This window comes from Echiichthys vipera, assembly GCF_963691815.1.
Source record: "Echiichthys vipera genome assembly, chromosome: X".
Classification (NCBI taxonomy): Eukaryota; Metazoa; Chordata; class Actinopteri; order Perciformes; family Trachinidae; genus Echiichthys; species Echiichthys vipera.
In genome coordinates this window covers 44,159,656-44,186,048 of record NC_139825.1, presented here as the reverse complement: position 1 = coordinate 44,186,048, position 26,393 = coordinate 44,159,656, and the positions used below count along the sequence as shown (strand labels likewise).

General features: G+C 44.5%; 1 protein-coding gene across 2 annotated transcripts in view; it reads right to left on the bottom strand.

Moving 5' to 3' along the window:
* The window catches only part of flnba (filamin B a), a 91,281-nt gene that overhangs the window by 35,874 nt on the left and 29,014 nt on the right, over positions 1 to 26,393 (bottom strand). For both annotated transcript variants that reach the window (XM_083939930.1, XM_083939931.1), the window contains exons 2-16: positions 23,585 to 23,694; positions 22,745 to 22,880; positions 22,557 to 22,654; positions 18,181 to 18,328; positions 17,011 to 17,129; positions 16,673 to 16,747; positions 14,317 to 14,479; positions 12,186 to 12,386; positions 11,926 to 12,063; positions 11,152 to 11,278; positions 7,932 to 8,068; positions 7,655 to 7,848; positions 7,095 to 7,208; positions 6,831 to 6,974; positions 676 to 799 (exon numbers count right to left, since the gene is read on the bottom strand). In XM_083939930.1, the coding sequence (XP_083796056.1) occupies positions 676 to 799; positions 6,831 to 6,974; positions 7,095 to 7,208; positions 7,655 to 7,848; positions 7,932 to 8,068; positions 11,152 to 11,278; positions 11,926 to 12,063; positions 12,186 to 12,386; positions 14,317 to 14,479; positions 16,673 to 16,747; positions 17,011 to 17,129; positions 18,181 to 18,328; positions 22,557 to 22,654; positions 22,745 to 22,880; positions 23,585 to 23,694 (2,028 nt within the window). The remainder of the gene's footprint in view (positions 1 to 675; positions 800 to 6,830; positions 6,975 to 7,094; positions 7,209 to 7,654; positions 7,849 to 7,931; positions 8,069 to 11,151; positions 11,279 to 11,925; positions 12,064 to 12,185; positions 12,387 to 14,316; positions 14,480 to 16,672; positions 16,748 to 17,010; positions 17,130 to 18,180; positions 18,329 to 22,556; positions 22,655 to 22,744; positions 22,881 to 23,584; positions 23,695 to 26,393) is intronic.

The window sequence follows — 26,393 nt, the reverse complement described above, 5'->3', positions numbered from 1 at the left end:
ACACATTTGAGGTACTTGTACTTTATTGGAGCCCTTCCTTTCATGCCGATTTCTACTTCTACCCCAAACCATGTCAGAGGTCTGAAAAACATAACTCATAACTCCTGTGCGGTCGCTTTCTACTGCCTCTGCTGCATCTACTAGCGATTAAAAAGATGCATCTGGAGTGTTACAAACAAGAGTTAATATCCAACATTGCATTATGCATGAACGCAACAGCTAAAGTGTCTAGGATTTAATTCATAAATATGGTAAAGAAATTGGTCTTTAATGTATTTTGGTAGTTGGTTTAAAGCAGGTATGTGATGAAACGTGATCTTGTGTGTGTGTGCTGTTCAGGAAGGTCAGAGTAATGGATTTCCCCGTCAGGATGTTTCTGCCTTGAGATCATTGGCAGCACATACCGACGGGAAACATGCGTGTGTGTGTGTGAGAGAGAGAGAATCACACACAGATGATATTAAGGTGGAGGTTCATGTATTGTCCTGACACAGGTGGAAACTCCTTTAACACCAAATAAAACTGTCTGTGGGTGATTTCCTGTTTCAATTATCACTGGTGTGTGTGTGTGTGTGTGTGTGTGTGTGTGTGTGTGTGTGTGTGTGTGTGTGTGTGTGTGTGTGTGTGTGTGTGTGTGTGTGTGTGTGTGTGTGTGTGTGTGTGTGTCTTTCGTACCGTCTCCGGCTCCTGAGCAGTCCAAGGTGAAGTGCGTGGGCTCGTTGGCCTTAAGTCCAGTGCTCTCCACTCCGGGACCGTACACCTTCACCAATGTGGGGTGGCTGCCTTTACCCACGTTCACCTAAAAAGCACCACAACAGGAAATTACATCACTTATTTAAAGGTAGTTTGAGGAGATTTCCTCCCTATAGATCCTGCAATGTCTTAAGCGACACAGCAGTTAAGGTTTTTGGTATTCTTAAGAGTTTAACTAAATATGGAGTGCCACAGGGCTCCATCACGGATCCACTGCTTTCTCAGTCCATATGTATAAAACGTGGGCTTAATTTGAATTAACCTTATTTTACCTCTATTTGACCAGGAAAAACAAGAGTGTCCTGGCAAAGACAGGCAGCAGCATAGTCGTACATACACAAAAGTACAAGGTGGACACAAACGGTAAAACACACAGAATCCAAAACAGCAAACATTCAGGTCAGTTGCAATAATAAAAGCCTCAGGCAAAACATATACAGACAGTGTTTTCTGCCTCCAGGTCGTTCACTTTCCCCTTAAAAGGTGTTTAATGAGACTTAAAGTTTTATTTAAGCTGTTCCAGGCTGAGAGAGCGGAAAATGCTTTCTTTCACAGTTGAGTTCTGACTTTTGGGACAGACAACAAGAACCGATCCCGAGACTAAGGATTGTAAGTCCCAACATCGTTGCGGTTAATGTAGAACAAAAGGTTAGAAGGAAGTAAAGCTAAGAGCCTTGTAAACAAGAACATGCAGGTGTCTCAGTCTACGTGTCGATAATCAGCACCATCCAACTCTAACGCGTTCATACAGTGCACAGTGATGAGTTAGTGCTTTAAAACCAGTGATGAACCTCAGAGCTCCATGATTCACAGTAGTAAGGCGGCATTGTAGTCTAACAGCTGATTCGAAGATTCGGTTTTATCTAAAGTATATATTAAATGTTTTAATGAATTCATTGCGTTCCTAAATGTGACATTAGAGTAACTTTGATATGTATTTAAAGAAGATAGGAGGCTTGTCTTGTTGGTCAAAATAAGCAACAAGCTGCAGCTTCAGAGGCTTCAATCAAAAACTCATGATCATCAAACTTGATCTCGAGTTTTCTGCACATGAACATGTCGATTGAATGATAGGTGAAACATAAATTATAACGTTTTACCTAACCAGTTGAATGTTCTGGTCCAAATACGGGTGAAACAGCAACAATCACTGTTTAAAAAAGGTCATTTTTAAGTTATAACTCACTTCACAAAGTCACAAAATGTATTGTGTTTTCTCATTATTTCTGTTTTTAATGCTACAATTACAATTTAATATCAATAATTATAAAAAAAAATATTCTGGTTGGGACTGTGTCGTGAAATACACCTTTACACTGAAACTTTAAACACATCTTGAGATAATAAATAGTAAAATAATACGATAATACAACATCAAGATCATGCAAGTCAGCAAACTCTTCAGCAAATGAAACAGACAACACAGTAAAACATTTAAATGAAACTTCAGAATTTATTTTTAAACCAAATTAACTTCCACTTGTGATTCGAGTGGATGGAAATGATGTTGAATTTTAGTACAGCTGTTGATTAGGAAGCGTTTCAATCAACGTGTGAGTTACAGTTTCACTGATGTCGGACACAAAAATGCATTTAGTGTAAATATGCATGCACAACACTTCATCGACTAAATTAACTAATTAATCCCTTATTTCTCTAACTCGTAATGTTTAGAAGCTGCAAGTTTGTTCATCAGCCGTCTTCCAGGTTTGTTTTAAATATGTAAAAAAGAAAAATACAAGGGCTTGAACGTTTTATCAGTCAACCAAACTCCAACCAGATCAAACTGAATCCTTAACGGTAACACAGCAGAGGACTCAAACGTCCATCCATTGGGGGCGACAGCAGCTCAGTCCATAGGTGACTGGGCTGGGAACCGTAGGGTCACTGGTTCTAGTCCCTGTGTGGACCATGTATGGAGTGTGGACTGGTGGCTGGAGAGGTGCCAGTTCATCTCCTGGGTGCTGTTGAGCAAGGCACTGGACCCCCAACTACTCGGGGCGCTCGGGGCAGCCCCCTCGCTCTAACATCTCTCCTTAATTGCATGTATAGGTCCTGTCTGTGCATGTGTTTGTGTGTGTGTGACATGATTAATAATAATAGTGAAATAATTAAATTTCCCCGTTGCGGGATAAATAAAGTAATTCTTCTTCTTCTTCATTGAGGCTATAAAAACAGGGTGAAATGTAACGATTGACAGCAGATTAGTCCGGGCAAGTGTATGGGCGGGACTTAGCCTGAGTCTCTGCTGAGTCATCAATGTTCCAGCAACCTCACTATACAGTACGCAAGGACATGTTCCAGTAATGTTCCAGTGCATGATGTCAAATACAGCGTGCCAAAAACACCAGGATGTCCTACTGCACCGGTCAGATCTTGCAGTCTGCAAGCCAGTATGCTGTTCTAGTTATTCTGACCCACAATCCTTTGCACAGCATTTATGAGCAAGAGGGTCAAAGTTCAAGGTGCAATGTTATAAAGAAGACGTTTGTCTCAAATGTATGCACACTGCATGCAACAGTAAATACTGTCAGCTGCACTACGCACTAAAAGAAAAAAAAAAAAAAGCAATCTGGCGCCAGATTTACAACATGGCAGCGCCCGTATCTGGGTGCGAGGTGGTGGAAGGAAGTGCCCATCTTTATCTAGAGTTTATGGTCTATTCAGTAAAAGTGCCACTTCTATTGCATTCAATTGATTTTGGTCTGAAACGTCTGTGGTCTGTAATAAACGCTGCCGTGTCTGAACACTAACTTGATACATTTTTGTTTCAGGTGTTTACAACCTTGGTTGAAAAGCTCGTAAGCAAGCCTCACTAGCAAAGTAAATATTCAGTTTTTAATTTCAAGCGAACAACAACTCAAAAAACAGCAGTTACGCGTCGTTTCAGACGTGAATATTAGTGACAGTTAAGGTCAAATCAGTTTCCAAGGGAACCTCTTTACACGCTGGCTTGTAAGAGCGTGTAAGAGAGGTTCCCTTGGAAACTGATTTGACCTCAACTGTCACTAATCACGTCTCAAAACGACACGTAACTCCCTCCCACTTTTAATGAAAAGGTGTAACAGCTGTGTGTTCCCAGCAGAGAGACAGAGTTGGGTGTGACAGTTTACTTTCCGACCATTTACTGTATCAACATTTAAGTTGGAGGAAGGTGCAGTCGGTGCCTGCAGGCTGCTGCAGCTCACAACAGGCCTGCTGATTCATCACAGTGACATCAGCTCTAAGCTTTGGAATAATACTTTTTAGACAAGTACGAACTTCTCTGGACCAGTTGAAATGATCTGTGGACCAGTACAAATACTTATATAGTTAAATACTTGTGTGCAAAGAAAAGCGTTCAGATTTAAACAGTCTGAACGCAAATTTCATGTCTCATTTTGTCTAAAGACTTCAAAACTACTTGTCTCAAGAGTTTATAACTGTTGGACTTTGTACCTCTGTCGTCTCAACACAAAGAGAGGAAACTATCTGCCAGCTCCTGAGGCCTGTTGGCATCATCAGGAATTCCTGAACAGCACACATCCAGACGTATCGAGAGAGGTTGGAAGTTTCTCATGAGACTTATTTCCCCTGCGGGTGAAACTATAAAAGCCTTTTAATAACAGGGAGAAGGGAAGACAGCTGATGAACAAAGTCAGAAGCCTCACAGCGATGAGGGAAACATCTCAAACTGTGATTTTAACTAAATCAAAAAGGTGGTTACAGTGCAAAGAAAACTGATTAGTGCACATCACAAGCTTGAAAATTGAAGGTTGAGCGTTACGTCATGACTTAAAGACTGGATAATGACAATGTGACATTAAAAGACCTGAAAATTAACATTGTGTTTCATCTGGTTCTTTGCTAATAAAGCAGGTTGGACGCTGCTGTTGCATTTTTATATCATCATCTCTCTATTGTGATTTATGGCGATCAATTCTGCATTTGGCACAGTTATTTTTAGACAATATGCACAATCTTCTCACTTACAGATTTACACAATCGGCTATTTTTTCCTACGCTATACCTATATTATGATTATTATGATTTGCTCCTCTTGAGTGAAATATGCGGCCCTTGATCGTTCCTAAGAGTAAGTCAAATGAAGCGATACACGCCTTTTTATGAGACCGCGTATTGAAACTAAAGCAGAAACCCTGGCTTGACAAATTAACTCTAAATTGAGCTTCTTGGTACCGTTTAACTCTGATTGAGAGTCTCGTATTTGTCGATTCAGGTTATCCAAAGAAACCCTGGGTATGTTCAGCGTGCTTCGCAGTACATACCTCAGGTCAGGTTGAAGGTGCGCGGAGCTTTAATGGGAATTTATGAGGTCACAAATCTGCATCTACCAATAAGAATGAGAAAGGCGTACACTGCCCCGCGTTAACAGGTACAACAGAGCTAACAGGAGACTACGGATGCTGTCAATTACAGTAAACAGTGTGTGTGTGATACACAACTTTTTTATAAAACCAACAAGCTACAACTTGTTCATAAGTGAGCTTTAGAGATGTCAGCAGGCAGATCTTTTTTTAAAACTATGAACAGAGCCAGACTAGCTGTTTCCCTTGTTTCCAGTGTTAATGCTAAGTTATGCTAACAGTGGCCCCAGCTTCATATTTCCCTATATATTATATGTGTGTGTGTGTGTGTGTGTGTGTGTGTGTGTGTCTGAAAGGTTCAGACAATGATAATAATAATAATAATAATAATAATGATAATAATAATAATAATAAGTCCCAGTGTAGCTCAACCAAATTAAAGTGTTAAAAAATACAAATGAGTTACAGTGCATGGACAGTTTTTACAGTGCAGGAGAGACTCGTCAGTGCAGAAGGGGGATAAATAATTTCCCCGAAATCAAACATTTTAAAAATAGTTCTGATTAGTGAGGTTATAAAAGACAAAGGTTGTTACAGTGCAGACAGAGGTTTTAGTGGAGAATTAACTACTACATATGAAATGTGAAGATGAATCAAAAAAACAATTTGGTTTCGTTAAACACTGCAAAAGCAAGGTTTGATCATATAGTGGACGTAAGTGAGAGTCATTAACATTAACACATAAAAACCTTATATTTAGTCACTTTGGCATAAAAACACCTGACTGACCTGCGTTTAGTCAAACTGACGCAGGAGGCGATGTTGGCAGAGGTCACGTTAATCAAATAATTTCCGTTATGGACTGAATGTTTTCAATAATGACGCCATTTTAAGGGCGATCTACTGTAACAGCAGCAGAGTCGCAGGAGTCAGGATAGTTTACGGACAAGATGATGGCGGATGATTTGGTATAAAAACGAAAGCAAAAGTGACTATTTGGCAGTATGATTAGATTTAAACCCAGTGCTAATAGGGAACCTGATAACGTTAATAAGGCACTCTGTAAACCGTAAACTCTGGGTGGACACGCAGAACGCGGGGCAGACGCTCCTCAATAGAAGCTCGCCCGGAGAGGTCAGACATCGATGACAATCACACCAGAGTGTCTGAAGTTTCTTTGAAAAGCTCAATAATTGGGATGGCACAATAACCGCAGTGTTTGTAGTGGCCTCTGCCTCTGTTTTGTGTCGACATAAATGCATAATTTATACGTTTTTTTCTGTATATTAATCATTAAAAATACGTCTTATTATCATTAAAACATTGAAATGATGGGTAAAAATAGATTAGGACGACTTTCATGTTACGATAATTCATCAAATTACTTGTTTTCTTTGTTCTCTTGTGGCATTTATCATTTTAGATTTTCTCCCCCTTGTTCTTTTTTTTTAATAGATGTTTTATTTTTCTCAAATAATCAATTTGTGTGATTTATGTGCGGCTGAACTAGCTGCTGAACCTCTGCTCGGTGTACGTAGTGATGATGATCAGAGGCTTCTTAGTTTTACTGCTTGCGTCTTTATACGTCGACTGCACCGTCTTAACACTCTCCTGCTGAACAGTCGACTCGGATCGCACCACTTTCACGCTCTCTGCCTTCACTAAAGCTTCTAATTGGACGACCTTAGCGCGTCCCGCTTTTACCAGCTCCTCTGGTCTGGGCTGGACGTCACTTCCTGTTTTAACAGGGTGCTGCGATTGGCTGCTTACTCTGAAGGGGCTGTTGGGGACGCTGACTCCTCCCCAGGCGATGGCCAAGGTGTGTTTGAGAGGGGAGGCGGGCGTGTAGGAGCAGGAGTACAGTCCGTCACTGTTACTCCTCACCTTCACCTCCACAGGAAGTCCCTCTGCGTCCTGACAGACAGGAAGTCAGACAGGAAGTCAGACAGTTTAGAAGAAGGTCAAAGCTTCCTAATAATAATAATTCTTCAACCTTCGGCGTGTGTGTGTGTGTGTATGATTCCTGGGTCTTACCTGGGCCGTGATCTTCAGAGGTCCTTTCCCAGCATCCTTAGCGCTGACGGTGAACTCGGCAGGTTGGCTGACCAGACAGCCAGTCTTCTCGAGCCCCGGTCCGTACGCCTGGACCTACAACCACAAAATCGTTCCCGACTATTATAGATGATTGCCAATTACTAGTTTGTGTGCGTCTGTACAGTTCACACTCCAACAGAGCGTTAATTACATCAATTTAAGGAGTCGAATTCTCGCAATTTAAATTCTCATTCATATGATATTAATATTTTAAAAAGGGGATGTCAGAATTTTTTACCTGGACCCCATTTCCTCATGCATCTCTGTTTAACTGCAACAACTTATGTTGTGTGCCACATCGACAGTCGTTCAGTGTGTAGCAGACTGTTTCAGAGTTGCCCAATATAAGATCACTGATCAGGTCCAGTAAAACATGATCGGGACTTTCCCATCAAATTATTTTGAACTCTGGACCTTAACTCAACTATCTGTCTTCTATCTCAACATAGTTTGGTGAGTAAATCGCAGCATTATTGCCCAACACCCTGGTTTCCACTGACCTTATCTGGGTAGCTCGAGTTGTTGTTGGGGACGATGTTGGCCATGAAGGGGCTGTGCTCGATGTCATTCTCATAACAGGTCACATGGACGGCGTATTCTCCAGGCTCCGTCGGCCAGTAACTGACATCACATGAGCCGTCGTCCCGGTCCTCGCACTCGATTTTCGCCTGAGAAGGTCCCTCGATGGCGAAACCTGAAGACACCGCAGGTCAGAGATTAGATCTGATGTGAAGCATTTAATCCTCAAATACTTTTAAACCAAAAAAATAAACTCACCAAGCACTCCAACATCAGTGCCGACGGCCTCCACTACAAAGGTGGCTGGTTTACCCACAATGCCTCCCTCCAGGCCGGGACCCCAGGCCCTGATCTGCTGAGGCCCCGCTTCCTTACCCACTAGCACCTCAAATGGACTGGAAAAAAAGAGAGAAACTGTCAGAATGAGTAAAATCACACACAACACTGCTCTGTGGTGGTGTCGCAACGTATGTACAAAAAACAGTATGTGTGTGTGTGTGTGTGTGTGTGTGTGTGTGTGTGTGTGTGTGTGTGTGTGTGTGTGTGTGTGTGTGTGTGTGTGTGTGTGTGTGTGTGTGTGTGTGTGTGTGTGTGTGTGTGTGTGTGTGTGTGTGTGTGTGTGTGTGTGTGTGTGTGTGTGTGTGTGTGTGTGTGTGTGTGTAATGAAGACAGTAAATCCCAACAGACAGGGGACCTTTGCTTTTATCTTCTACCTTAAGTTTTTTCTTTGTTTGCTTTTTCAGACATTTACCTGAAAAATCTCCTCCAACTACGACTGCTACTTAATTTTGTATTTGTACAAGTTTGTATTATTGCCTCTAATTTCAGTACCACCTGGTAATGTCTGTACTGTAGTTTAATTGGTGGAGTATCAACACTGACACATCCGGATTGATGAGAGAAACACTAACAAGCTAAAGGCTTAGAGATGCAGTTTCCTACAAATATGTTCAACAACCGATCAAAAACTAAAAAAAAATGCACAAAAGCTGCAGGTTATACTTTATATTTTCATACACTAAAAGTTATTAGAATTAGTTTGGCTTTAAAAAGACAATATGTAGCATTTTCCTAAAGAAATCAATGTATAAACTAATACAAAAGTAATCCCTCTCAACCATGCGAGAGGAGAGGCTCTCTGATTCACAACGGCCACTTTGCGACACCCCTCCCCCTCAGAGTCAAATACTGATGCACAACGCACAAGGCAGACACAAACGGAGACTGTGATGCTCGCTCTGCATGTATTCATTATTCGACAAAGGAGCCTCATCTAGCAGGACCCTGGTGTGTGTGTGTTTTAAACATAACTGCCATGTAACAATCCTCTGCTTCACTGCTGTGTCCTCACTGAACGGCGCTCCCTCTCTGCACTCACTCTCTAGTTTACTTGACCATTACTAACTAGTAAGAGATACTTATTATACTTTTAAAGAGTAACCTATTAGCACTGATGTATCGCCTGGCAAAACTGCTCCTAAATCTGGGAACAGGCTTAAAAAACACACACTGTTTGTATTTCTTTAAACCAATTACAACCGTGTTGGGCGGCGTTAAGCTCTGGATGCAGCGGCGTTAAGCTCTGGAGCCCTTGCAACAGAGGAAGGGGAGCAGAAACGCCAACATCGTACATCTAGGGACACGCCGACTACATCTTTACTGATCTCCAGTGGTTCAACTTTGCTGCTGTGATCTAGAGGACCCTGTGACATCCCTGTTGGGTGGTGTTACAGGTTCAACAGAGCACACAGACCACACCCGACAGACTAATGATGGTGGTTACACGCCCAGTAACCTCGTTTTTAATTATGCTGTATTTATTGATTTACTCTTATAGCGGATCCAGGTTTCTAAATGTAGGAAAAACCAGGACACTCTTTACGCGGTCTGTCTGTTTGTCTCCATCTCTGTCCAACAGAAACAGTGACAGTGTTTTCTGGGTTACATTAGCCGGATGATCTAAAGGTCCAGGCTGGTTGAAATAAAACAGAAACCTACTCAAGGGCAGCCTCTTAAACGTAAGGCTTCTTCACTGTGGGGACTTTCTGACCCTGGATGACCTGTGAGGATGCCTGAACATGACTATGACTGAAACATGACCAGAACCAGTACATGACTGCTGTTCTGGGTTTGTTTCAGTTAATTATGTACTTGATTTAAACCTTTATTATAAACAGGGAAGGCCATTTTTACAAGTACGCCCCCGATTACAGTACAGAGAAAACAATTTAAGCCCATATAATACACAGACGACATCGATATAAGGGACACAACAATTCAAAGAAAAGAAAACAGTCACCTCGGTGGATGTCACAGGTATGTTTTTCTTATTCCACATGCTTCTGCAGATTGTTCCACTTCTGTGGAGCATCGTGATTAAGAGATACTTCCTCTGTTTACTCGATTTTCAAGGACAAAATATTCCTGGGACCTGATGCAGCGTGATGACGATCTAAAGGTAATAAGGCATGCAAGAAGTGCTACCAAACCTTCTCATAAAGTAAACACCGAAAAAGACATCCAAGTTATGATCCTAAGAGCAGAATTTACAGGTATTACCCTTAAAAAAAGGTACAACTTCTGATGTCTTGTCTGTCCAGGTCCGACTGCTCAGACAGCCTTGGCGTCACAAGGGAACTCAATCTGAATCACTATGGGCAGCGTGACGCAGCTGAACTTTTGACAGAGTTATTTAAACAACACCTCCTCTTTTCACTGCAAAAACCTAAAAAAAACTGTTGTTGGAGCTTAACAGGGCCAGATAATGTAAGAGGAGTGTCAAAAAAAATGTGTGTGTGGTGTGTGTGTATGTGTATGTGCTGACCGTGTATTCTCAAATAAAGGTTGGGTCTTGAATAATGGTCGGGGTGTGTGTGTTCAACACAAAGCGACAAAAGCCATGAAAAAACAAAGGTGAATAAACTCCAGGTAGCCTTCATATCATGTGCATGTCAACTAAACATAATGTTTATTTCCCTCACTTTAATTTAATAAATCAAACAATACAAGAGCGCTATTTTCCAAACCTTGTTGTTCTGAAGTGTTTTTCATTTGAAACTGGTAAAGAAAGTCTGTAACAGTGTGACGCTGCGACTTTAACGTTGGGAAGCAAACGGGAGCGGATCAAAAGGAGGCTTCATACTAAAATATGACCAATTCTACCAATCAAACAGAGGGAAATAGAAAGTGTGTGTGTGTGTGTGTGTGTGTCAGTCAGTCAGAGTGGAGACGGCATGTCTGCTGGTGCACAGGAAATGTAGTTTAGGTAGTTCAGGAAATATTTTACAACTTGTGCATATACTTGTACATATATCTGACGCTCACTTGCTGTTAGAACATTGGAGACCTATTCTAAAAGTGTGTTTTCTTTTATCCTTGTGCATCTCTCCGTGCTTTAACTTTGTCATCTCTCTGTAGAGAATCAGTATAACCAAGAACACGAGGCCCAGACGAAAAGTCTTCGTCACTCACACCTCACCTTTTCGGGATGTGCTGACCCCCCCAGGTGATGGAGACGGTGTATTTTCCGGGGCTGTTGGGATAATACTCGTAGGAGAACACACCGTCCTGACTGGAGATCTGCTTCACCGGCTCCTCGATACCCTCTGGGGGACACACACACACACACACACACACACACACACACACACACACACACACACACACACACACACACACACACACACACACACACACACACACACACACACACACACACACACACACACACACACACACACACACACACACACACACACACACACACACACACACACACACACACACACACACACACACACACACACACACACACACACACACACACACACACACACACACACACACACACACACACACACACACACACACACACACACACACACACACACACACACACACACACACACACACACACACACACACACACACACACACACACACACACACACACTTATCAGAAATTAAATCTAAGTTAATAGAAAAACCCGACATTTAGGTAAATATTCCCTTGCCGTCAGCCAAAGTGAGCTTGTTTAACCATGATAAACTTCTTACAGGCAAGATTTTGATGCATCATAATTTATAATAAATCTCATTATCCCAGCGTAACCTGCTGAATCAGAGTCAAAAGGTGCCTGGGGTTTCACGGCATTACAAGAAAAAGGACTTTGAAGGAGGTTTTTCTCACTTCAGGAAGCTCTAGTTTCACTTTGTGTCTCCATAAAGCCACTTCACTGTGATCTGTACTCACTGGGTCCTTTGACGAGCACCTTCAGGTCTCCACTGCCGCCGTTTCTGGTGTCCACCTTGAAGTCGCCGATTTGTTTTATCCTCAAACCTATCGGCTGCAGGCCGCGACCAGTCGCCCTGCACGCCCCAGGCATGCAGGCTGCAGAAACACACATGTAAAAAGGTGATGAGATGTGCTACTGTGTATCCAAGTGGGTTATGATTATAATGTCCATGAGTCCATTCAAATTTACTGTAAAGGGTGATGTTGAAATGACTCACCAGGCCCCACGTCCACACTGAAGGGGCTCCTTGGGATCCCCACCCCTCCGAAGGTGACAGTGACTGTGTACGGGCCGGCCTGGATGGGCCGGTAGGTGCAGCGGTATATGCTGTCGCCCTTATCCTCCATCATCACCTCCACGCTGTTCTGGAGGCCCTGAGGGTCTTTGATTATGGTCGTCACATCTCCTGTACCGGCTCCTACAGAGAAAGTCTGACAGGTCAGTCTTCAACTTCAGTCGCTTCTGAAACCATGAGCTCAGTGCAAACATGTTGAAAACATGCTATGCTTTTCACTAATGAGGGAGAAAACTTTCATTTTTAAGAAGAAACAAAGAAATACGTTAACAGATTCAATTCAAACTCCGCAACAGTGGTCATCCGTCTACAGATGTACACACTGTATACAGGTTTAAGATCCTCCTTTTCTGTGTTTAATTACACTTGGTCTGATGGACGCAGCATTCATCTTAAGCGTAGTGGCGTACAAAGTAGAAAAACAAAGAAGAAAAAGAAGAAAGAAGACACTTTCTGGTAAAGAGAGACAACGGTGCGGAGGCAGACAGAAAGCAGACTAATCATATGCAGCATGAAACGTGAATGAAGCTTGAGGAGATAAAACAGTCAGGTAAACAATATCATCTAAATAGAACAGAAGAAGCTTTATAAAGGCTGTAAATCAAGTAAGGCTCGACTCTGATTGAGTGTGGACAGTTGGAGCATCAGTAACATAAGGGCGCACTCACACAGTCCATCCGTACCGTGCCCAAACAGGTTTTTACGGGTAAGGTCTAGTTAGTTTGACCAGTGTGAGTGCAACCGCACTGTGCCTAGCCGCAGCACGCTTGCCGGCCACGGAGCGTTTGGGAGAGGTGGGCTTTTGTAAAGCACATTTGCACATGTACGAGCATGAGCGTGCGCACGTGTACGAGCATTCCCGCAAGGCCTAGGCAGTGTGAGTACAAAGGGGCCTGGCCCGCGGGGGAAGGGGGGGGGGCAAGTTCCCTTAAGCACGGGGCACGGTACGGACGGACAGTGTGAGTGCGCCCTAAGACTCAGTATGAACCAACAACTGTGAGAATGTGCTGCACAAAAAAAAACATAAATATGTCTGTCCCTATTATGTCAAATTATTGTAAACTCAGCAGGACAGGAACATGTAGAGCTGCAGCAAGTTACCCCAGATAAGCTTAAACTCAGTTCTATGGACTATGCTATATGTACTATAAGTTAGCCCCGCCTTCCTCTCTTCACCTTGCCTGTTCATCGTTTTTTTTGTTCGTCGTCTCTCTGTGGGTTCACTCTGAGGAAACTGGACGTATTAGCTTGGCACAGGGACTGGAGGTCTTAAATTTGAGTCCAAAGTTGTCTTACATGGTGCATCTTCTTAGCTGCCTGTCATTCTATGGGTCTCTGCTCTGTTTTGTCTTGATCCAGAAATAAATCAAATCAATTCAAACGTTAGTCCTGGCTAGTCTACATTAAGGAATCCTGTTTGTTCATAGTTGGAGGGTGTCGTTTGTGAAGCCTGCGGCTTCTGTGTGGAGAGGACGTCACCATGGCTGAAGTTAAGGTCAGTCAGATCGCTCAAAACTGTCGCCTGGTCTTGGAGGTTTTAAAGTTGTTTAACGCACCTTTAATGAAGCTGAGTAACGGCAGTTATGTAACAAGAAATGTGACAAACTCCTTCTGCTGTTAAGGAATAAACTAGAAATCACCCTGCAATGGGATCAAAGCGGACAGCATATTAGCTTCTTTCTAACCCCTACTTCCAGCGCCCTTGCTAGGACCACGCCCGTCTTTGAACTCTAGCATCTGGTAATAAAAATTGTCACTTGCCCAACACCCATCTTGACATGGTGACTCATGTCAAGATGCCTCCGGTGTGTGTGTGTGTGTGTGTGTGTGTGTGTGTGTGTGTGTGTGTGTGTGTGTGTGTGTGTGTGTGTGTGTGTGTGTGTGTGTGTGTGTGTGTGTGTGTAAAAAACAATAGGCATGGGTGTTGGGAGGTGAGTTACACAACCACGCTTCAATCTGCAGCTTTGCAGTTTGTGACATCACCTGAGTGACGAGGGTCGTTTTGTGTGTTTCTGTGTGTGAAACGCCCTCAGAGGTCGTTTGTGTCTCTAACCTGCAGTGTAGATGTCGAAGTATGTGGGTTTGTTGGCGATGTTGCCGACAGGTTCGATCCCCAGGCCTTTGACCGTGACCTTGGAGGCGTCGCCCAGCGCCCTGTCCACATTCACCTCAAACGGGCTTTTAGGAATCGATTGGCCTGCGAATATCACCGTCACCTAGGAAACAGAAACAACAATTATCCACTCATCTCATCTTCAACCACTTATCCAGGGTCAGGTCTCGGGGGCAGCAGCTCTAGCAGGGGACCCCAAACTTCCCTTTCCCGGGCCACATTAACCAGCTCTAACTGGGGGATCCTGAGGCGTTCCCAGGCCAGTGTGGAGATCTTCTCTCCACCTGGTCCCAGTTCTTCCGAGGCCTCCTCCCAGCTGGACGTGCCTGGAAACACCTCCCTAGGGAGGCGCCCAGAGTTCATCCTTTCCAGATGATCCTAAACCACCTCAACTGGCTCCTTACAACACAAAGGAGCAGCGACTTTACTCCGAGTTCCTCACGGATGGCTGAACTTCTCACCCTCTCTCTAAGGGAGACTCCAGCCTCCCTCCTGAGAAAACCCATTTCGGCCGCTTGTACCCGCGCCCTTGTTTTTTCGGTCATGACCAGCTTTCATGACCACAGGTGAGGGTAGGAACGAAGATTGACCGGTAGGCCGAGAGCTTTGCCTTCCGGCTCAGCTGTTTTCTTCACAACGGTGCGGTAGAGCGACTGCAACACCACCCCAGCTGCTCTGATTCTCCGGCCAAACTCACGCTCCATCGTCCCCTCACTCGTGAACATGATCCCAAGGTATATGAACTCCTTCACTTGGGGTAAGGACTCATTCCCTACCTGGAGTAAGCATTCCACCGGTTTCCTGCTGAGAGCCATGGCCTCAGATTTAGGTGCGGATCCTCCTCCCAGCCGTTTCACACTCGGCTGTGAATGAATCCGACTTACTCCGAGGATCCGGACACAGCTCTCGCTTTGGGTGTACAGAGATTGGATGGCTCACAGAAGTGAACCACTCACCCCATACTCCTGCAGCACCTCCCACAGTATCTCCCGAGAGACCCGGTCATATGCCTTCTCCAGATCCACAAAGCACATGTAGACTGGATGGGCATACTCCAAGGCCCCCCTCCAGGATCCTTGCGAGAATGAAGAGCTGGTCCGTTGTTACACATCCAGGACGGCATCCGCATTGTTCCTCTTCAATCTGAGGTTCGACTAAAGGACAACCCTCCTTTCCAGCACCTTGAAGTAGACTTTACCAGGGAGGCTGAGTAGTGTGATACCCCTGTAATTGGCACACACCCTCTGGTCCCCTTTTTTAAACAGGGGAACCACCACCCCGGTCTGTCACGCCCTTGGCACTGTCCCAGACTTCCACGCAATGTTGAAGAGGCGTGTCAACCAAGACAGCCCCTCCAAACCCAAAGCTTTCAGCATTTCTGGACGAATCTCATCAGCCACTGTGGAGTTGTTTGACTACCTCAGTGACTTCCGCCAGAGATATTGACAATGATTCCCCATCAGCCTCCAGCTCTGCCTCTACAAAAGAGGGCGTGTTAGTCGGATTAAGGAGTTCCTCAAAGTGCTCCTTCCACCGCCCGATTACCTCATCAGCTGAGGTCACCAGCGTCCCGTCATTACTGTAAACAGCTTGGACGGTTCTCTGTTTCCCCCTCCTGAGATGTCGAATGGTTTTCCAGAAGCACCTTGGTGCCGCCCGAAAGTCCTTCTCCATGGCGTCTCTGAACTGCTCCCACACCCGCTGCTTTGCCTCTGAGACAGCAGAGGCTGTAGCCCTTCTGGCTCATTGGTACCTTGCAAATGCCTCCGGGGTCCTCTGGGATAACATATCCCGGTATCTTCCCCCATCCTCTGACCCACCTCATCACCAGATGGTGATCAGTTGACAGCTCTGCCCCTCTCTTCACTCGAGTGTCCAAAACATACGGCCTCAGATCAGATGATGAGATCACAAAATCGATCATCGACCTTCGGCCTAGGGTGCTCTGGTACCACGTACACTCATGAGCATCCCTATGTTCGAATATGGTGTTAGTTATAGACAATCTGTGACTAGCATAGAAGTCTAATAACAGATGACCGCTCAGATTTAGATCAGGGAGACCATTCCTCCTTATCACCATCATTGCCCACATGGGCGTTGATGTCTCCCAGCAGAACTATGGAGTCCCCTACTGGAGCCCCATGCAGGACTCCATTCAGGGTCTCCAAGAAGGCCGAATACTCTGAACTGCTGTTCGGTGCATATGCACAAACAACAGTCAAATTAAGGAAATTAAATGCATTTAATTATTCTATTCATTTTTAAATGTTTACAGAAACAAAATGAAGCTTACCTTGTGAAGTCCCATGACTCGAGGAATATATGTGACGCTGAATGTCTTCTTGCCCTCGTTAGGCTCCACCTTCAGCTGATGGACACAAGAAGATGATTAAGTTGTGTCAGAGTTTTAAACCAAAACAAAACCACAGCAGGTTTGAATCCAGGTCAAATTAAGTGTTTTTCACAATGATCTAAAAGTAAAATGATTTAATTGAGGATTTAATTTGACCAAACCGGAGTGGGTGACTGTTGGAACAGTGTAAAGACCAACTAAGATGAGGAGAAGGTGACTTTTATTTTGTCTGCTCATGTGTCAGAGTTTTACATTTTCAGGTGTGGTCGGTGGCATACCTCTTCTCTGGTGCCGTCCGGATGATCCAGGTAGACGGTGACCTGACCCTGACCAGCACTGAACGTGTCCACTGTGAACACAGCAGGACGCAGCACTCTGTTGCCCGTCGGTTCGATACCTGCAGCAGAAGAAAACAACACAAACGGTCAAGTTGACTCACTGAACATTTTCACTGTGAGCGTCTCTGCATCAACATGACGTCTTCGGTTGTTTGTATGCTTATTTGTACTCTGTCACACTGAGAATGAGGTTTTGTTTCATTGTCCTGTCTACGAGGACTTAACGGATGCACTTATTACTAAAATGTCCTCCCTTTATGTTGAATTCTTTTGACTGGATGAATGAAAAACTTCTTGCAGCAGATTGTATTTAAGCCTGAGAGAGAAGGCAGAATAGTCTGTTGAAGATTGAGCTGAAATTAAATCTTTGAACACTGCAACAGAAATGTTGATGTCTTGTAAACCCATGAAGGGTTGGGCACTTTGTGTGCACGTTCAATCAGGGCAGTGCCACCTACAACACTGTAGTTAATACCATGTTTATACTGAATATCGTGTATCTGATCAGTTGTATACACGTTTATTTAACTGTGTAATTCCATATACAGTGACACCATGATATTTTCTGGGACAGTTATTGTACCATGAGTGTATTTCACAATATAAACCCAAATACAAGCTGCTGTGAGTGTGTGTTGGTGTGTCCTGCTGCCTCCTACCTCCAGGTATTTCCTTCTCAAGGTCACAGTGTGTGTGTGTGTGTGTGTGTGTGTGTGTGTGTGTGTGTGTGTGTGTGTGTGTGTGTGTGTGTGTGTGTGTGTGTGTGTGTGTGTGTGTGTGTGTGTGTGTGTGTGTGTGTGTGTGTGTGTTCCTTTGTTCAGACTCACAGCTGCTCACTTCCTCACATTGTCAGACAAACTAGTGTTTCCAGTGTTCCCATTAGCAAAAAGAGAAACAGGTCAGACACAGAAGGTCTTTTGTTCCATCTATCAACACGCGAGTGGCCTTTTGTTACGTTTAAAAAAAAAATCAATGCAAAAATGTGAATGACAAAATATGATACATGAAACGCAGACTGCTAGAATAACAGTCTGATTACTTAATGTTTTGCTACCGCAGCAAACACATTTCTGTGTGTGTGTGTGTGTGTGTGTGCGTGTGTGTGTGTACCTGGTCCGTAGGCGCGGGCCTTCTTGGGGTTGAGTTTGGGTTTGAGTGGAGCTCCTGGCTTCAGTTTGGCTTTGGGGAACTGAGACAGGTAGGTCATCACTGACTGTTCGTCCACACTTGGATCAATGATCTCCTCTGGAGCGATCACCTGCACGCACACGCACACACACAGATCAGGATAAGGTTGGACGAATATATCAGTGATCACATAGATGTAGTTTTTTGGGGCCATGGTGTGATGCTGTCTTTTTATCTTTTTCTCATTATTGTTATTCCTTTGCAAGCACCTTAAATTAAATGACTACTAAGTAAATATGGAACTTACACTATAATTGGTTTGTTTCTTTACTGTATTTACTGTATGTGTGTATTTTATTTGTATATGTTAAAGTACTAAAAAAGGAGGTATTATTGTTTAAACTATTCAGCTAATCTCATGGTCTGCCCCTGCCAGATGAGGTCAGAGCTCTGTGCAGATCAGTTCTTCTACATTAAACTGGGAAAAACATTTCTGTATGGAGCCGACTTTTTGCACAGGAGCACTGAAACAGGAAGAGGAAACCTTCATCAAACTGCTGTTGCAAAGTCACACCATTGTCTGAAATATCATTGTGATTTGCAGCATTAGGATTCTCCTTCACTGGAACTAAGGAGCTCAAACCAGGAAACAGTCCTGGTACGTAGACAGGGAAGTCCTGAACTCTGTCACACCGGCCTCATTAGCAGTCACCGCTATTTCCCTTCTGCTGACGCCATGTTCAGCATTTTCCCCCACATGTCAGTCTGTTTTAAAGGCTATGAAGATTTAAAAAGTCAAACCTTGACTGGAATGAACGACTTTTCCAGCACGGAAATGAGGCCTAAATTAACGCCAAAGGTACCAGTGAAGTTTGTCAGCTATGTTTTTTCTGGAGGGGACTTCCTGTGGATGTCAGCTGACTGACAGGAAGCGGAGCATAACGTAATGAGGCCACGACACGAAAACATTCAACCCTGCATTAATGAAACTCGTGCAGCTCGTTCAAAATGTGCCTGATCGCGTGCTTCTTCAGAAGACACTTTTTCATCAATGGGAAAGACGTAAAATGACAATTCTCTCACAGATCTCTCGAATGGAAGACGACCCGTGTGAAATGTGAAGTCGATCGGATTAACAAGTGTTGAGAAAGAGAGAGACTCCTTCCATTTTAGTTCGATCAGACTAAAAGAAAGTTTCTCTACTCTTTTTCTGAAGGACAGAATGAGCTCTGCAGAGGAACTTTTGTCCTTTGTCTAAAAGACCCAATGAATAAAAAGTGAGGGAATATTTACTAATTCTTTTCCTAGGAAGTTAAATTTCCGTTTCAGTTCAGGTTGCATCCTCCCGGCTTTAAATATAAGTGTGTAAAAACACTAACTGAGGTTCAGTGAGTTTCCTCTGTAGTGAACAACCAGGAAACCAAACAGCATCTGTGTGAGATGCTGCCAGCGACCTTTGACCTCTGGAGGAAAATCCCAGCAGAGTGAATTCTGTTCTCTAATTTGGCACAGAGAAAACGTGATGATATAAAGATGAGATATCAGATTCAGATGGATGCACTATCTGCGTTCTTAGCAGTCCAGTCTACAATTAACACCAAGCACTCCTCTCAGGCCTCCTGTAGGAGCTTGGGGCGAGGATGCACAGGTGTATCATCAGTGGAAGACTTTTCAGCCCCTGTGACGTATAAAAGAGGTGTGACACAAGGAGGGTCGCCTCCTTACGCCTGTGGGTGGTAGGGGGGAAAACTCTGACTGTTGTTTGTGCATATGCACCGAACAGCTATTCAGAGTATTCGGCCTTCTTGGAGACCCTGCATGGAGTCCTGCATGGGGCTCCAGCAGGGGACTCCATAGTTCTCCTGGGAGACTTCAACGCCCAGGTGGGCAATGATGGAGACACCTGGAGAGGCGTGATTGGGAGGAACGGCCTCCCTGATCTAAATCCGAGCGGTCATCTGTTATTAGAGTTCTGTGCTGGTCACAGATTGTCTATACCAAACACCATGTTCGAACATTAGGATACTCACAAGTGTACGTGGTACCAGAGCACCCTAGGCCAAAGGTCAATCGATTTTGTGATCGTATCATCTGATCTAAGGCCATATGTTTTGGACACTCGGGTGAAGAGAGGGGTAGAGCTGTCAACTGATCACCATCTGGTGATGAGTTGGGTCAGGGGATGGGGGAAGATTCTGGACAGACCGGGTAAGCCCAAACGAGTAGTGCGGGTGAACTGGGAACGTCTGGAGGAGGCCCCTGTCCGAGAGATCTTCAACTCACACCTCCGGCGGAGCTTTTCTGGCATCCCTGTGGAGGTTGGGGGGCATTGACCGGAGTGGGCAATGTTCAAAGCTTCCATTGCTGAAGCTGCAGCGGTGAGCTGTGGCCTCAAGGTCTTAGGTGCCTTAAGGGGCGGTAACCCTAGAACACCGTGGTGGACACCGGTGGTCAGGGAAGCTGTCCGACTGAAGAAGGAGGCCTTCCAGAATATGTTATCCCAGAAGACTCCAGAGGCAGTTGCAAGGTACCGACGGGCCAGAAGGGCTGCAGCCTCTGCTGTGTCAGAGGCAAAGCAGCGGGTGTGGGAGGAGTTCAGAGAAGTCATGGAGAAGGACTTTCGGGCAGCACCAAGGTGCTTCTGGGAACCCATTTGACATCTCAGTAGGGGGAAACGGGGAACCGTTCAAGCTGTTTACAGTAAGGACGGGACTCTGGTGACCGGGCGGTGTAAGGAGCACTTTGAGGAACTCCTTAATCCGACTAACACGCCCTCTTTTGTAGAGGCAGAGCTGGAGGCTGATGGGGAATCATTGTCAATATCTCTGGCAGAAGTCACTGAGGTAGTCAAAACAACTCCACAGTGGGAAAGCCCCAGGGGTTGATGAGAAATATCCAGAAATGCTGAAAGCTTTGGGTTTGGACCCCCTATTTCAAAAAGGGGGACCAGAGGGTGTGTGCCAATTACAAGGGTATCACACTACTCAGCCTCCCCGGTAAGTCTACTGCAAGGTGCTGGAAAGGAAGGTTCATCCTCTAGTCGAACCTCAGATTGAGCTGGAACAATGCGGATTCCGTCCTGGACGTGGAACAATGGACCAGCTCTTCACTCAAGGATCCTGGAGGGGGCCTGGGAGTATGCCCATCCAGTCAACATGTGCTTTGTGGATCTGGGGAAGGCATATGACCGGGTCCCTCGGGGATACTGTGGCCGGAGAATCGGGGCAGCGAGGGTGGTGTTGCAGTCACTCTACCGCACCTTTGTGACGAAAAGAGAGCTGAGCCGGAAGGCAAAGCTCTCGATCTACCGGTCAATCTTTGTTCCTACCCTCACCTGTGGTCATGAAAGCTGGGTCAGGGCCGAAAGAACGAGGTCGCAGGAACAAGCGGCCGAAATGGGTTTTCTCAGGAGGGGGGCTGGAGTCTCCCTTAGAGATAGTGTGAGAAGTTTAGCCACCCGTGAGGAAATCGGAGTAGAGCCGCTGCTCCTTTGCGTTGAAAGGAGCCAGTTGAGGTGGTTTGGGCATCTAGTAAAGATGCCCCCTGGGCGCCTCCCTAGGGCACGTCCAGCACGTCCAGCTGGGAGGAGGCCTCGGGGAAGACCCAGGACCAGGTGGAGAAATTATATCTCCACACTGGCCTGGGAACGCCTCAGGATCCCCCAGTTAGAGCTGGTTAATGGGGCCCAGGAAAGGGAAGTTTGGGGTCCCCTGCTAAAGCTGCTGCCCCCGTGACCCGACCCCGGATAAGCGGATGAAGATGAGAGAAAACTATTAACAGAGAAATCCGGTAGAGTCGCTAGCAGCCGTACTTGGCTAATACTGATAGCTCGGTGCAGTATCGTGAAGGCATTAAACAGCTTTTTTAACCAATAATACTGTTTATGCGTTTCATGTGTGAGGACTCTCATTGTGCTACTGCAGAGATTTGGTGTTATTTTGAGAGTATTAGTGGTTAGAGAAGCTGTTTGAATGCGTGCACCATTAATGCCCTGAGCTAATCAGTGTGTCAGTGTCTTGATGGTTTACTCGACCATGAGATGATTTGGGGCACGATATTCCCCTGCAGAGAGAGCACAGATATACAGCTTCTTCTTAACATACAGGAAGGTTTTTGAAAGTTAAGCATGCTACCATGTTCAATAAATAAAACCTATACTTGCTTTACTTTGCATTTTTCTGTCAAATTTGTCAAAGCTAGTTCTGAAATAATGAAAATGAAAGTTACAGACAGCAGAAGGAGAAGAGAGAGCACCTGCACAATCAATCTCAACTGTTCCTTTATAACAGCCCTTTGAAAAGTCATGAAAATATAATTGAGATAAAAAAAACTTGGAGCAACGTCAGTGGGAATCTAACCTGCGGGATTCCCAGCCAGTCGTCAGCCAGCTGCATGGCCTCAGTGGCGTTCTCCACTGGTTTCACTGGATCCCAGGTCTCCCAGTCTGGACACAGGCCTGCAAACGACACACAAAAACACAACACTGTCAACCAAAAACTACTTACAGACGCAGGACAGTGAGGGCTCTGCTATAAACACACAGTACCTGGTGCACAGCTGTCGACCAGTGCTCCCAGTGCCCTGCCGTTGCTCCAGTCCTGCCTGAAGTTGTTGATTGGCAGATCAGGGACTTTGTGTTGGATCCAGCCCAGCAGACGCTGCTTAGGTGTCTTTGACTCTGCCTGAAAACACAAACAAAGTCAGCTTTTCTAACATTTATTGCAGTTTTGTTTTACAGGTTTTATCACTACATCACTACAAAGGCTGACGCTGAAGTGAGCATCACCCCTGTTCCCTCTGCAAAAATGACGATGGGATTTTTATGTTGCATTTTTGCAGAAAATGGATTTATTGAATTGTTTCTCTGTTTATTTTTTAGAGTGACAAAAATAAAAGTATTTGCCCCAGAGCAAACGAGCAGCTAATTGACATCTGTTGTCCCCGGGCAGGTAAACACAAAAATACATTACATAAAACTTGTCAATACATAAAAGACGACATCACGATATGAGAACAAATAGTATCAGCAAGATTGAAACAATTAAATAAATAGATAAGCTCTGTGGTGAACAAAACTATAGGATAATAATCACTTTTTTAATTTTAGAAATAAAAAACGTTTACATTTAGCCACTTTAGCAGCTGCCTTTTTAAGACACTTAATGCTTCAAAAGTGGAATGTTTACTGACGTGTTTTACGTCGCAGAACAAAACACTAAAATCTGTTCATCCTTATTTGAGTCAAAGCAGTTAATGACTTCGAGATGAGGGAGCAGTGAGTGCAAATCACTAACTCATTTACAGGTTTAAGTCTCGTTCCTGCAGCACTTTATTTTCATCTGAAGTCAAGAGATGAACAGATGTTGATAGAAACTAGGACTTTTACCTCTTCAGCCTCGTCTTCCCAGACCGGCATGGAGATGGAGTAGTGCAGAATCAGAGTCCAGACCAAACCTAGGATCAGCTTCAGGTTCCCATCCACGATGGCTTTAGAGTCTGAAGGAGAGAAAGGGACGGACCTGAGGTCAGATTCACGTTTCTGGAGGTAAACCCTCAAAGGTCTGGTCAGATGCGTACATGAACTGATGAAGCCTCTTGGATGAGAGGTGAAACGTCTTCCTAGACAAATAACAAGTCAAGTTGCTTTTGACTGAAATTGCTTTGAGGATAACGATGACCTGGACGAATGAGAACATGCACAGGCTACGGGAGATAAAACAATCTAAAGAAGTGAAGTGATCCCATCTTATTACAGATGCACCATTAACTAAACATCTGCACAAGAGCCGCACAGATTAATCCATCTGTTGTCAACCACAGATGGATTAATCTGTTCTCTGATTTCAGCTTCTTAAATGTGAATATTTTTTGGTTTCTTTCCTCCTTTGAAAGTAAACTGAATCTTAAGTAAAGCCAATAAAGTTTAACTGCAACTTCAACTCACTGCCACTTTCGATCCGTTTGGTTTCTCCCCTAACAATGATAATTTATTTATTTATTGCTGTGCTGACATTGTTTTGATCCTTGTTCTTATTATATTTTTAGTGTCAAATCATAACAAAAGTTATCTCAGGACACTTTACAGAGTAGGTAAAGACCACACTCTATGACTTATTTATGATTTACATAGACCCAACAATTCCCCCGTAGAGTACGGTGGAGACGAAAACCTTCCTTTATTAATGCTTTCAACGGTAAACTGATATCTAACTTGTATTACTGTATACTCTGCATCATTGTAAATGAGGGCATGCCCTCAATAAACTCTGGGAATAAATGAATTTCAGGTGGGAATGATACACAGTCTGCTCCCAATACACTGTGGATATCAGGGTTTCACCTTTTCCCCAGCAGAGCAGAACAGAACGCTGCAGGGTAGTGTTACTCATTAATCAGACCTCACTGTACCGGCTGGTGCCTCACACCAGCTAACACACACACACACACCCACCCACCCACACACCCACACACACACACAGCAATATTAGCTAATCTTTGGCTGCAGCACATCAAGTTCAGACTGAAGCAGACAAAACATTCCAGACAGTTTTAATCTCTACGTTTCTCCCTCCTGTAACACAAACGTATTAATTAAGAAGTGAAACTCGGATATTAATGACTATTTGACATCTTTAGTTGTATAGTTGGTAGAGAAACAAAGACACGGTGATTCATTTCTGTCAGCCTGTTGTCAAAACAGAAACTCAAACTACACATCTTGCTGTCAGGAGTCGTAACACCGACCAAAGACAGAAGAGTCACAGACTAAGATCTTTCACCAGAATCTGATGTGTCTGGGGCCGTATTCACAAAACATCTTAAAGCTAAGGGTAGATCCTAATTTGCTGATTTAGGTGTAACTCCTAAAAATAAGGGGCGTTTAACTCCTTATTTTAGGACTTCTAACTTTTTAAGGTAAGTGTAATTCAATTGGGGCGGCAGTAGCTCAGTCCATAGGTGACTTGGCTGGGAACCGTAGGGTCGCTGGTTAAAGTCCCTGCGTGGACCATGAATGGAGCGTGGACTGGTGGCTGGAGAGGTGCAAGTTCATCTCCTGGGCACTGCTAAGGTGCTGTTGAGCAAGGCATAGAACCCCCAACTGCTCGGGGCGCTGGTCACTGGCAGCCCCGTCGCTCTAACATCTCTCCTTAATTGCATGTATAGGTCCTGTGTGTGGGTGTGTGTGTATTTGGGGCCTGTGTGTGTGTGACATGATTAATAATAAGAGTGAAATAATGTAATTTCCCCGTTGCGGGATCAATAAAGTAATTCTTCTTCACAAAGCATTTTAGCGCTAAGAGTAGCTCCTAAATCTGTGTGTGTGTGTGTGTGTGTGTGTGTGTGTGTGTGTGTGTGTGTGTGTGTGTGTGTGTGTGTGTGTGTGTGTGTGTGTGTGTGTGTGTGTGTGTGTGTGTGTGTGTGTGTGTGTGTGTGTGTGTGTGTGTGTGTGTGTGTGTGTGTGTGTGTGTGTGTGTGTGTGTGTGTGTGCGTGCGTGCGTGCGTGCGTGCGTGCGTGCGTGCGTGCGTGTGCGTGAGAATCGGCAGTTCTGCTTCACTGCTAGCAGACCCGCTGTGGTCCAGACATGTTTCAGCAGCTCAGGTGGCTTAAGTGGAGCTTTGGGAGACTGCTGCCTCACCCACGGGTAATAACGGAGGATATTCTCACACAAACACACACAGGAGAGGTTGCGACATACTGCTTTCTACATTCCTAATCTCTTTTTTCCCTTCCTCGACACTAATTTATCTCTTTGTCCGTCTGTCTTTTTGTTCGTTAAGTTACATTTCTTTCCCTTCCTCTCCCTCTCCCTCTCTTTCTTTCTTCCCTCCAAGGTTGACCTGCCACACCTGTGTGAGTGTGTGGCCACCAGCCGCCGCTCCAGCAAACATCCCGTCATTGAGCAGCACTCATCAGCGGCCTTTACCACACACCCACACACACACTCCACCCATGGCCGGGCTTGCTCAGTCAGCGTAACACTGATCAGACACCAAGAACACTTGCTTTAATGAAACCAGGTGAAGAACTAACACGCTGTTACATGACAGGTTACTCTTTAAATGACCAAGAAAGATCAAAATTATGTTTTTTTATTTCTATAAATTAGTATTTTTGTACATTTAATCAGCTTTTTTGCTTTAAAAACAACATATTTCCTCATTTCCCTCTGGTTTCTGACCTTTTTGTGTTTCTA